The sequence below is a fragment of the Anas platyrhynchos genome, chromosome 2, assembly GCF_047663525.1.
Source record: "Anas platyrhynchos isolate ZD024472 breed Pekin duck chromosome 2, IASCAAS_PekinDuck_T2T, whole genome shotgun sequence".
Taxonomy (NCBI): Eukaryota; Metazoa; Chordata; class Aves; order Anseriformes; family Anatidae; genus Anas; species Anas platyrhynchos.
This window is the reverse complement of record NC_092588.1, coordinates 34,735,160-34,747,512: the sequence shown is the minus strand read 5'-3', so window position 1 is coordinate 34,747,512 and position 12,353 is coordinate 34,735,160. Positions and strand designations below refer to the sequence as shown.

General features: G+C 48.3%; 1 protein-coding gene across 1 annotated transcript in view; it reads right to left on the bottom strand.

The window, feature by feature from the left end:
• SLCO5A1 (solute carrier organic anion transporter family member 5A1) overlaps positions 1–12,050 on the bottom strand; it is a 77,361-nt gene extending 65,311 nt beyond the window's left edge. Inside the window, exons 1-2 of the mRNA XM_005019356.6 lie at positions 11,686–12,050; positions 9,845–11,092 (exon numbers count right to left, since the gene is read on the bottom strand). Coding sequence (XP_005019413.5) covers positions 9,845–10,721 — 877 coding nt within the window. The 5' untranslated portion in view covers positions 10,722–11,092; positions 11,686–12,050. The remainder of the gene's footprint in view (positions 1–9,844; positions 11,093–11,685) is intronic.
• Between the last annotated feature and the right edge of the window lie 303 nt (positions 12,051–12,353).

Genomic DNA, 12,353 nt, shown 5'->3' with positions numbered 1-12,353 from the left:
GTACTACACTGGACCACAGTGTGCTTTTCTTTTTGTAGGATTTACGTTTGGACATGGGAGTACAGAGAAGGATGAAGAGAGAAGTAAGGATGAAGGGAAGTTAATTAGAGATCTATCTGATCATAAACAGTTCATTTTTACCTTATCCAAATACTCTGTTTTCCACTTAAAATATTGCTACTTAACCAAAGGCTATGTACTGCTCTAACTACATTGGTGTAGAAACTCTTCAAATTACATTAGTTCACATATTCCTCTTCTTTTTTCATCTGGTAAACTGAATCTCCAACCCTTACATTAGGCTGAAAAAGCATCCAAACCTTCTGACTCAACAGGTGTAAAAGCTTTTTTCAGCTCCTTTCCTATTAACTGGCTGGGCAAATACTAGTCAATAGCTTACATCTCATTTCTCATATAAGGCTGATCTTTTAACTGTCTGAAATGCATGGATGCCATTGCCTTATCCTATTTTGTTTTGTTTTGCCACTCAAGGTGAAATGCCTTCCTACTTGCTGTGTCCTGCTTGCTTCTCAGTGTTCTAAGCTGCAGCAATTATCCATAAACTCAATAAGAACAAAAATATCCAAATCTCAGCAAAAATCAATTGCTAACACATATAGCCATAGCAAGGAGCAAATGCTAATGATGAAAAGTCTTTTTTTGAATTTCTACTTAGGCTCAGGTGCACAGGTACTCCTAAATACGGAGGGTACTCCTCCAGAAGTACCTCGAAGTACTAGAAGTACTCATCTTCCTTCTCCCAGAGCTCCTGGAGAAGCCATGGAAGCAAACATAGTGCTGTTACTGCCTACTTGCAACTAATCCCCTCTGCATCTGCAGCAAAGGAATTCACGCTGGTCACCTGTAGCTGTGTCACTATAATCACGGCCCCATGAAAATATTCACTCACTGAGGCCAACACAGAGCTTCCAGATGATCCAGAGATGGCAATTGCTACCTGGGACCTCTACTTTGGAGTAAAGCTCTTTCTTTAAGTCTCAATTCACTCCTCGGCTCTGCCTTTGAGAAATGATTTACGTTGTGGCATTACATTACAGAGATGAAGTGCTGGGATCAGAGCACTTTTTATTCTTGGTGTGTAACAGTAACAGGACTTACATTCCTCCAATTACAAAGTAAGCAGGGGTAACAAAATAACAATCACTTGTTTCAGACCCCAAAAGCCCACTTCCAGCCCTCAGTCATGCTATTAACAGAAGAAACTTAATTTTCTGAAATTCCCATTTTAGGTCAATGACGTAACGTTCCAGATGAATGTCTGAATTCGTGTGCATCAGCACTACCACACTGCAGAATCAAAACCTCATGTGTTAGCTGTATTCCCCCATGACCAAAATTCTCCCTAGAGATACCCTCACTACTTCTGCCACTAAACAGCTGTATTAAATCAAGTTGACATAAATTGCTCATCAGGTTTGCGAAAATGAGAATCTGCAATGTTATGTAGTGGTTTTCTGTAATAGGTGATTTTTTTCACTGTTTGAAATGGGAGGGTTATTGCTGAAGTTATCGGCACTCCACAAGAGTGCACTATCTATTAAGCCTCTTTTTCACTCACTGGAATGAAGTAATAAGCAGAAAGGTAAAAACAGATTACAAATCAGACAGTGGCAAACTATTTCCTCACCACTTGTTAGATCCCAGCTCCTGAAACACCAGGGGTGGATGAGCCACGTTCTGCACAGTGGTGCAGAGAGGCACTATAGGCAATAGTGGGACATGCTGGGCTCGGGGAAAGGAAAGCATGGGTGGAAGCAAAGCTTCCCTCTTCTCGTAATCCTCAGAAGTTCTCGGCCTTGCCAGGGGCTTTCTGGGACTCCACAGAAGCAGCATCTCTGGCTTTCCCCATTGCAGCAGAGAAGAGGCACAGCCAGCCCTGCACTACTGAACCTTTCCTTCTCCTTCAAAAACTCCTGGTTTCTATTCAGCCGAAAACCCCACCTAACCAGCAGCATCAGGGGACTGTGCTCATGAATTTCCCTTGTATTTCATCTGCAAGGCTCTGAGCTCACTCCTTTGGGACCTTTGGTGGAAAAGGCAATGTTCTGAGGTGTCTGACACAGCAAAATCTACCCAGTCATCAACTCAGCTGAATACAGCAATTTCTCCTCAAGCACAGGGAGGGCTTAACACACAGCAGCAGCAGAAAATACCTTACAGAGTATTTCCTTTATCGATATATTTTGGACACAAACGAGGCTTGCTTAACACATTCTGTTTGAGTAATTACAGGCCAGCAGCCACAGCAGCATGCTCACAACTATTTCATTATCTACTCTTTATCTACACAAATGCACTTCTTAAAATGACTCTTGGGGAGGTCCAGTGTTCAGATTTTAATATAAACAGGAACTGAAAAAAAAAAAAAAAAAAAAAGAAGTGGGAACCTAGGTGTGATTCAGAGCACATGACCCCAGGAGCACCCTGGCACCTCCAAGTGCCTGCACAAGACCTGAAGGAAAACACTGGGAGCAGAACTGTGAAAAACACTGTGGCAAACTACAACAGCAAGCACTGGGCTAGCAAAGCATCTATCAGAAGACATGTTTAGCTAATATATGGATTGTCTGAAATATTTTGACTCCGGAGAAGAGTTTAATGAATGCAAAAAGGCAAGGATAAAACCACAGAAGAATCCATACAGCATCTACTTTTTATCAATCAGAAGAAAATCATTAAAAACAGACACATAAATATAGGATATATTATAAATATATCCATATAGGATATATGGATATATATATTTACATAAATATATGATATATATTTTGCTGCTAACTCACAAAAGCTGACTAAATTCAAATGAGTGGAGAAGTGGTAGCTCATGTCAGAGCAGCACTGGATTTTAAGAAAATGCATGCTGAGGCTCTTGAAGCTTTCACTCTCCTCCTGTAAGCACCAACAATCACAGGAGTGGAGGTAACTGTCAGACTGAGGTCCTGCAGTGCATGCTGCAATGTAAAAGAAGTGTTAAAATCAATACAGGTGTGGGAGAAAATTGAAGCAACCAAAAAAAAAAATCCCAGCAAGACACTGAAAAGAAAGCAAGCTGCTACAAAAGCACCTGCATGGAAAATGGAGAGGAGACTCAGAGGAACATTACAGGAGTGCACAACCAGTGCTGTTCTACAGGCACTTCACATCATACAGTTTGTGTTTATTGTCTTTCAATAATTTTCGTTATCAGCTTTTTCAAATTACGAGTAAAAATACATGCTTTTTTTTTTTCTCCTCATGCCAAATAAGCTGTTTACCTGTGTGAGAATCAGTGCCTCCCGATTACACTACCAGCTGTGAGTGCAGCACAATGCAGCACTTGAGTTCCTGTGCTCACACCTCCCAGATTCTCAAGCAAGAACAAATTGGCTGTGCAGAAGAGAAGGCTGTAGGAAAGAGCAAAGGAAAGACCCAGGTCCGTGAGCTCTCCCGGTAGCACTGCGCAGCATGCATGAATTTCTGGCCCCATGACAGCACAACAGATGCACAAACTCCCAACTGCTCTGTCCTGCTCAGAGACAAAGCAGGACATAGCCCATCTCTCTCTGTGCTGCAGTACACTGACATATTCTTTCCCACAATGGGAAATGTCCCTTTTTTTCCTTTTTTCCTGGGCACTTGGAAGGAGCTGGGGTACAGATCTGGCTGACTTAAGTGACAATCTCTGTGATGCTTCAGACCCCAGCCCTGACGACTCCGAGCATTGCTTGTGGCTGCTGATGGGTTTGCAGAGGCACCCTTGGACCGGGAGCTGAAACTTCAATAACTCTGCGGATGATTCATGTTTGAGAAAGGCCACTGGCTTGCTCTGCCATCAGAGCTCACACAGCAGTCCACCTGGGTCTTTCCTCTTCCCCTTCCACTTCTCAATTGTTTTCAAAAGAAATATAAAAAGTATGTAAAAATAACAAAGACCAAAAATGAGCTCATGCCTCCCACATTTAATAGAGGCTCTAAGAATATTATCAGGATGAAGAAGACCAAAAACAGGTTAAAAATAAAGGGTGAGACTATAGAAAGATTCTCATGCGATTGAGTTACTTTTCTGCCCTTTTAAAACCCATGGACAAAATCCACTCACCAGTTTTAAAAATCCCCTGATTAATACTTTTAGATGCTGGCAGGTCGAGCCCAGTTTAAACACCTATCTGTGTTCTCTGCACAGAAAGCTATTCATCTTTGTGTGAGGGTAGGGAGAAAGCCCATCTGCACACCTAGATGACACACTCCTCTGACTGCAGAAGCACTTTCATGACTTATACCAGCGTAAATTAAGCCTGGACAGGTGAGGTGGCCACTTCATGAGTGTTAAGGGAAGCTACAGAAACCACAAAGCATCCTCAGCCATTTACACTGCAACCCACCTGCAGCAGCAGTGGTTACGTGAACTCCTTACAAAATAGGCAGGATACTGAGCTAAAGTTTCCAGCTCCAGGGTAACTAGACACTGGATCCCAAGCCTCCAGTCCCTGGGAGAAGGTACAGACAAGCTGTTACTCAAAGGCTGCTTTCATGTCTAAGTTTCCGAGATCCTCTGGGGAACTCTGCAAGTTCAGACATTTGTCTGCTGAAATCTGGATGGCGGCAGAGGCTCTCCTGGGAGGAAAGAGCTGCTCTCCAAGAAAACAGCATTCCCGAGCATGAGCGGGTGAAAAGGGCACTTTCAGACCCAGAAGGCTGACATGTGACAAGCGCTAAGCAAGGACAACAATTGGGACTGAGACCCCACTGAACTTCAGACTCCTGGGTCCCACCTAATTTTGTTATCTAATATAAAGGGAAACAGGCTATCAGGCAAGTATATATGTATATAAAAGCCTCTTCTTGCTCCTAAAAAGGGCAAACCTCATTTTGCCAGTTACTGCCAGTGACACCTTGTCAATAGAGCTGCTTGTGAAGGATGACATGGCTAATGGCAGGGACGTGAGGGGGGAGATGCAGTAAGCACCCCTTAGGGACACGATCCTGACCATGCAAGTGAAGGTGTACCACTCTCACCATCAAACTCTGCAGGCAGAAAACTTCAGAGTTTTCTGAAGAAGAAGAGTGGGCTGCACCCACCCTTCACTGAACTTATTATATGCACACAGTGCTCTCAACCCCTCCTCTCAATGCCTGTAAAAAAATGATATCGAGGATTACACTATGAAAAAAATGTAGCAGTCCACCTGGGAGCAGGAGACTAAAGCAGAAAAGTAGAATTTGCCTTTCTATTGCCATTCCCTTAGCTGTAGAATAGGGCAATAAAACTGCACAATGGCACTTTAAATAATCATTAGGAACAACGCCTGCTGCCTGATCAGCATTTTGACATAAAAGAGGTTACAGGAATGCCCAAGAAGCACAGTACAACATAATCCATATGCACAAAGAGACCTGCAGCTGCTTCACCTGCATCACAAGATGCTAAGGCCAGCCCAGAGCACAGTGCTCTCGGGCTGCAGCCAGCTCTGCCCAGCTGCTGCATGAAGCAAGCAAGCCCACATCCATACAAAGGGCTGCTGGTGGGCCAGCTCTTTGTGTTAGCCCATGGATAAACGGAGGAGTAGCTTTCACTCAGACAAACCAATCCCGTATTTGAGGAATAACCTGAGCACACTGCTCATTTAAATAGGAAATAGAGCAAGCAGTGAAAAACGCTTGTGAGCATTTTTGCCAGTTACAGCTTTGATGCCCTTTTGCTCATGTTAGAAATAGCAGCCCGCAAATGATCCTCCTGAAAACAAAGCCGGAGTCCAAATATTTTGGAAACCAGTCTAAATATTTATTCTTCTTCCACGTTAGGAAAGGATTTTACTCCCCTGGCTCCTATGCCATTATCTGTACCAACCCTATTTACACACATTTATCCAATTTTTCTGCTATTCTCCCATAAAAGCTTTATCTTTGCATTTTGTAATTACTGTTTGTTCCCAAAGCTACAGAAAGCCTGCCTTAAATTAAACTTCCTTAGGCCATTTTCTAATATCCCATCACCACCAGCCTATAGCATGCTGGAATGTGAGAATAAATCATCCCTAGCACAACAATTAATTCATCCACAAGTCTTTTCCGGGGTACTGGTGAAAGTAAAATATTCCTGAATGCCGAAATGTTCTCATTAACACAGTATTTCTGTAAAACTAATGCTGTCTTATGCATGAATTTTCAAAGGAAATTCCTTTGTTATTAAAACATCCACTTGCAAAATACACAAAAGTATTTAGAAATTATTCAGGCACTATAACGCTGCTAATAAACCTTCATTTTCCAAGTCCTACAGCTAATTTCAGAAACAGCTCCTATAATTCATGACACAAACACAAAGTAAACTCATAGTCGAGACAGACTTCTGGATCTCTACAAAAACACACCATGTCTAAGTTAAGTTTTAGAATTTGATTGGTAGCAGAAACACCATCAGGAGTACAAAAACAGACTTGGGAAGTCCAACCCGATTCCAAATGAAATGGAAGGGTTTTCACCCTGATGTAATTACCTGCACACCTTATGGCCAAGCACAGAAGGGAGAGACTTCAGAAGCAGACAAAGACAACTTAGCAATTGCCCAGTTTTTACAGAAAGCGTGTAACTTCCCTTTTGGATTATCTGCGATTAACGGAGCCAGTTCTTGTATTTCCTAGGCACCTGTTACAATCCTGACTTGTTCCCAAGTCTGATGTCATGCATTTTCTCAAAGTCAGCGTTGCGGCATCAAAGCACCGCCGGGGCCGGGGGGCAGGAGGACCCTAAACTCTGCCTTCACAAGGAAGAAACATCCCACAGAAGGGTGAGCTTGCACATTGCTATGCAGGCGGCCCAAACACACATCCCTGCTTGGCACCTTTGTCCTACTAAAAATGACATACCACCTTGTAAACTGGCGCAGTGCCACCCCGACAGATGGACTTATGTGTAGGCAGCCAAGAGACTATGTATAAGCATCAAATATGTTTTTTCTGAGAGCAGGACTTCCAGCCAGGAATGTTAAAACAGCTGTCCACATTGAGCTTGCATGCCTACACTTAAGAGGATATGCTATTGCCACTCGAGCCCTGAGCTGGATTAACTCGGAAAATAAATAAAATAGCTTCCACAGCCGCATAAGGTGAGTTTTTGCAGAATCAGGATTAGTGATACCGAGGGGGCTTTAGCACCCTACAATTAGTGGGCAAACTTGAGCTGAAGAGCTGAGTTGTGCAGCTCCATGGAGCTTTTACAACATACACACTTCTAAACAAACTTTTCCCATTTGAACACATATTGATGTTACTTCTCCTACAAAGAAAACACAGCATGCAACACCAACTTGATTACAAACACAGTAGGGACTTTCCACTCTGTGTTAGAGGATACTTCTATTTTGAAATTAACTCATCTTCACTGAGATGTGTTCTTGTATCGATGGGATCTGTTTCACCAGGCTTTCTTTTCTTTTCAAAAACCTCTGAACAGCCCAGTCCAAGATTTTTTTGTTAGCTCACAGCTACATGCACACATGCATTTTACATTTTGACACCATTTGCATAACTTGCCCATGTAAAAAAACCACACTGCCTTGAGAAATGAGCATTGCACAATGCAGGATGTGTACTGGCTGGCCCGACAAGCCATGCCCTTACCACCTGTATCCCATCCCTGTGCCCGGCTGGACATGAGACATTCCAGACCTCGGAGGAGCTCCAAAATCCAGGTTTGCTCACATCAACATGTCACACAATGCTCTTTTTATTTCTTTCCACAGAACTCAGATTATACTCCTGCCCCTCAAAAAGTCTTTGACTTAAGCCTAAGGTAGAGGTAAATATTCAAACCTGAACTAGTGAAGGTTTCTCAAAATCTCACATTGTTTAAAAACATAACACCTCAATTTCCAGTGGCAAGCAACATTGCTTGTAGCTCAAAAATTGACAGAAAGCGATGATATATCTTACTCTGTTTTCAAAATGTGCTTTGTGTTCATTGTAATTCTTTTCCCTGTGGATACTATCAGATGGCTGGCATAAAATTTGCATTTACTCCTCAGATGGTATCTCATCTTCACTGCTCTGAATCGCTACATACGAACATCAAATCTACGAGGGTATTCCCACTATAGATCAAAGTGAATTCAGTGTGAGCTCCAGGGTCACACACAGTCTTCCAACAGCTGCTGGTGTCCTTTACCTTTGTTAACTTTAAGGCTGATCTTTGCAGTAATTAAGTTATCTGAGTCACTTTGTTACGATTTCCTGCAGTAGGAGTACTTTCATGGCAAGCATAGCTTCTCCTGCAGTAAGGACTTCCAAACAAACGCTGACCTTGCTTCCCCCTTGGGCAAGAGCTTTTTTCCATCTCTCACACCGTTCCTCTTTTTTGCCCTTCATGTCTTGCCTGCAACTAGTCCTCCTTTTTCTTCCTTGTTTCTGAGGACTGTATGAAATCATCTACTGGAGAAAGTTTCAGACCCCTCTCTACTGCTCCAAAATACAGTTAGGAATCTCAACAAGAAGATTCTTTGCTTTTCTGCACCGCCAACAGAGCTGATTCCAGGTTAATAGAAATTTCCATACCAGTTAACCTTTCTCAGCGGGTGGGGAGAGAGGGAAAATGCTTTATCAAATAATTCACATCAGCAATGTTGTGAAAACAGGAGAAAAACCACAGAGAATCCCCATCTTTCCTTCTAAAGCCTAACAATGCCCAAGGCTTTCTCACGACACTGCGCTTAGAACTGGCTTTAAAATGGTTCAGGGAGCAGCCAAATTGCTGAAGAACAGGTCAAAAGGAATAAAAAACACAGATCCAGACCATTACTTCTGCTTAACAAAGTAATTACAGACATGCTGTGTGTATTCCTTTTGTGACAGTCTATTTTACACGGAATGATTATCTCCAAGGTTATCGTAACGATGTAGCAAATTAAACCGAAAATGGGAGTGCTGAGCATCCACAACCATTTCACAGCTCTCCCAGCACCATAAGTGCCTCCCTTTATTTGAAACTTATTTGAAGGAGTGAGATTCATTTCTCACAGAATCATGTAGGATACTAAGAGAAGTCAGAGAACAATCTTCCCTCACATTACACATGCTATCAAAAAATTGTGGTGATCTCCAAACTCCAAAAAAGTTTAGCACCCAGTTACTCAAGAAACTCTTCTCTCTCATCATAGGACGACTGTCAAGAAGACTATTTGTACCTGCCAAAAGCCAGGTGCTAGATATATTAACGGTATATGAAACTGTGGTTTTGTGGTGTTCTTTGAGCTCCCCTAACTGAGCTCTTAACCCTGAAGGTTTTCATTTGCTGTTTTATCAAAGTTGTTGTGTGTTTTTTTTAACTCATTCTGAGTTCCCAAATGATTTGCTGCCAAAATTCAGTGCAAGTTAAATTCTGGAAAAGTAAAACAAAACATGTAAAAATCTGTCAAAGTACTAATAAAACATTAACATTATAGATAGTCTAGGCTAAAGGCAGGCTGACGGAAATTTGGAAATATATTGCTTCTGTATTAGCAAAAAGAAATCTTTGAAGGGGAACGGCTAACTTTAACGCTGCTTGCCGAAGAAGTCACCTGCTCAAGTCAAGTGCTGAAAAGCCTTAGAGAGGACGACCTTCTCTGATGTCCTGCTACGCATGCAGCAGGGTGTGAGTGCAGCCACTTTTACATACGCTGCCTTGGCTTCACCTGTTACTGCTGTTCACCATCCCACAAGAAAGGGGGGGAAGAAACATTTTAAAGTAGGAAAGCAGGGTGATTTTAACTCAAAAGTTTACTTTAGAAGGAAAACTTAGCACGGGTGCTGTTCAGAAGGTACGGCGCCTCAGAGACCTGGGGTTCAGCCTTTCAGCACGGATGCCTTACCTAGGTAAAGCGAGGCGTTTTCTTTCTTGACATTGTCATCCAAGTAGGTTGGTCCCAAAGTATAGATGGGTGTCGAGCCCATGCCAATGAGGATTTGGGCACAAATGAATAAAGCTACATAGAGGGAGTGATCATTGCCACCGGAGTCCTTGACGCAGGCCGGCGAGTCCCACTGCTCTTTGGCGGTGCCATTGCCGGTCACGCACAAGCCCTCGTTACTGACGGAGGAGTTCAGTTCCTGGATCTGGTACGGCGGGGAGATGAAGTGAGGTAGGGAGAAGAGCGCGGCCCCCAGCGCGATGAAGAACCCCCCTACGGCCAGCCAGAGCGGCCTCCGCCCGCGCCCCCCGAAGTAGCTGATGAACACCACCACCACCAGGCTCCCGATGTCGAAGCAGCTGACCAGCAGCCCCGACTCCGAGCTCTTCAGGCTGTATCTCCGCTCGATGGTGGTGATGACGCTGCTCAGGTAGCCGGACACCATGAGGGACTGGATGAAGGTCAGGAAGCACATGCACACCAAGAAGAACCGCGAGTCCGCCAGCACCGCCCGCAGGCACGCTCTGCCCGGCGGCCCCGCCAGCAGCAGCGCCGGCGGAGGGGGCGCTCCGGGGGGCACCCCCCGGCTCGGCACCTCCGTCCTGCGGGGCAGGCTCCCGACGGCGGCGGCTGCCGGGGGCCGGGCAGCCCCGGCTCCCTCGTCCTGAGCAGGAGCCGCCGAGACGGCGTGGCCCGGGGGGACTCCGCCGCCGCCGCCGCCGCCGCCGCCCCCGGCCGCCAGGGGGGAGCCGAGCACGGGCAGGCTGCGGCACCGCGCACCCGCCTCCGGCCGCTCCGCCCCGGGGCTCCGCGGCGCCGGGCTGCCCGCCGAGGCCATGCTGCGACCGGCGGCGGCCTCAGAGCGGCCCGCTCGGCTCCATCGGCGCCGTGCGCCCGGCGCGCTGAGGGGCCCGGCGGGCGTGCAGCATAGCGCGGAGGGAGGAGGAGGAGGAGAAGAAGGAGGAGGAGGAGGAGGAGGGAGGGGACGGGGGTGGCCCTAGCCGCGGCCGCCGGCCGCCCCGCCGCACGTGTCCGATGCCGGAGGCTCCTGCGGCTCCGTCCTGCCGCCGCGTCGCTCGAGGGGCCGCGGGCCCGCCGGGGAGCCCCCGCTGCCGGCGGCTGCCGCCCCCCAGCGCCGCTCCGCAGCCCTCATCCTCGCTCCTCGCCGCCGGTGACACAGCTCCGGGGGAGGGGGGGGCGGCCGCCGACCTGCGGGACGGAGAGCGGGGAGGTCAGCGGCGCCCGTCCCAACGCGCCCGCCCCGCTCCCTCCCTCCCTCCTTCCCCCGCCGCCCCTCGGGGCAGAGGTGGCCGCGCCAAGCTTCTCCTCCTCGGGGCTAAAAATAACGGCGCCGGCATAAATCGGGAGGACGGCGGGGGAACAAAGCCCGGGCGGCAGCGGGGCCGGGGCAGGCAGCCCCAACGTGCCCCGCCGGCACGGCTCGCAGGGGGTCCCCCGACACACGGCAGCGCCCGGCGCCGTGCTGTGCTGTGCCGTGCCGTGCCGTGCCGTGCAACGCGCCTTCTGCCTGCCTCCTTTGTCCGCTTTTGTCTCCCCGCAGCAGCTCGGTGCAGCCGAGGGGAGGGCGGGCGGCGGAGGCAGCGGCAGCCCCGGCGACGAGACGCCCCCTCCCCCCCCCCCCCAGCCGCATCGGGGCACCGGGCAGGGATGGGGACAAGGACGGGGACGTGGACCCCGGGGGTTTCCTCACCGCGGGGGGGTTCCCCGTCCGGGGTGGGTCCCTCCCCCGTGGGGGTCCCTTCCCCGGCAGTCGCGGAGGGGGAAGACGGGGCTTTACTCACCGTGCCTGCGGCGCAGCCCGGGGCCGAGCCGGCAGCCAGCCGGGCCCTGCGCCCCCTCGGCGGCTGTCACCTCCCGCCGGGCTTCCCCGGTCCCCCCCCGCCTTCCCCGGGCAGCGCAGGCGCGGCCGCGGCCCGGCTGGGGAGAGCGGATCAGCGGCTCGGGGCTTGCCCGAGACGGGGCTGGAGCTGGGGCTGGGGCTGGAGGAGTTGCAGGAGTTTGCAGAGCCCCCCCGGGCGCCTCTCCTCTGGAGCCGCCGGGGGCCGCAACTTGGTGCTTGTCCCCGCGAAGCCGGGGGGGCGCGGGTGCCTCTGGCAGCCCCCGGGGGTGCCCCGCTGCACCGTGCTGTAGGCAAGGCGATGAAAGGCTCGGGAGGTGATACCTCAAGTGCAGCATCTGTTGGAAAGTGAGAAGAAACGACAAAGGCATGCTTTAGGGAAAACAGAAAACCAGGTGGCCTGGAGGTCCGTTCTCTGCAGGGGCTTGTCTCCAACCAAAGCCACGTCCTAAAGTGGGAAACACACACACAACCTGGAAAAATGGGAGTTTGGAGTGTTCGTTTGCACCCCCTTCTCTCAGTTGGCATGATATCTTGAATCACACTGCTTTATTTTCCCCCAGCTCTCTCTGTTTTTGAAGTCCTTCTAGACAGTCCTGCAAATCGTTAACA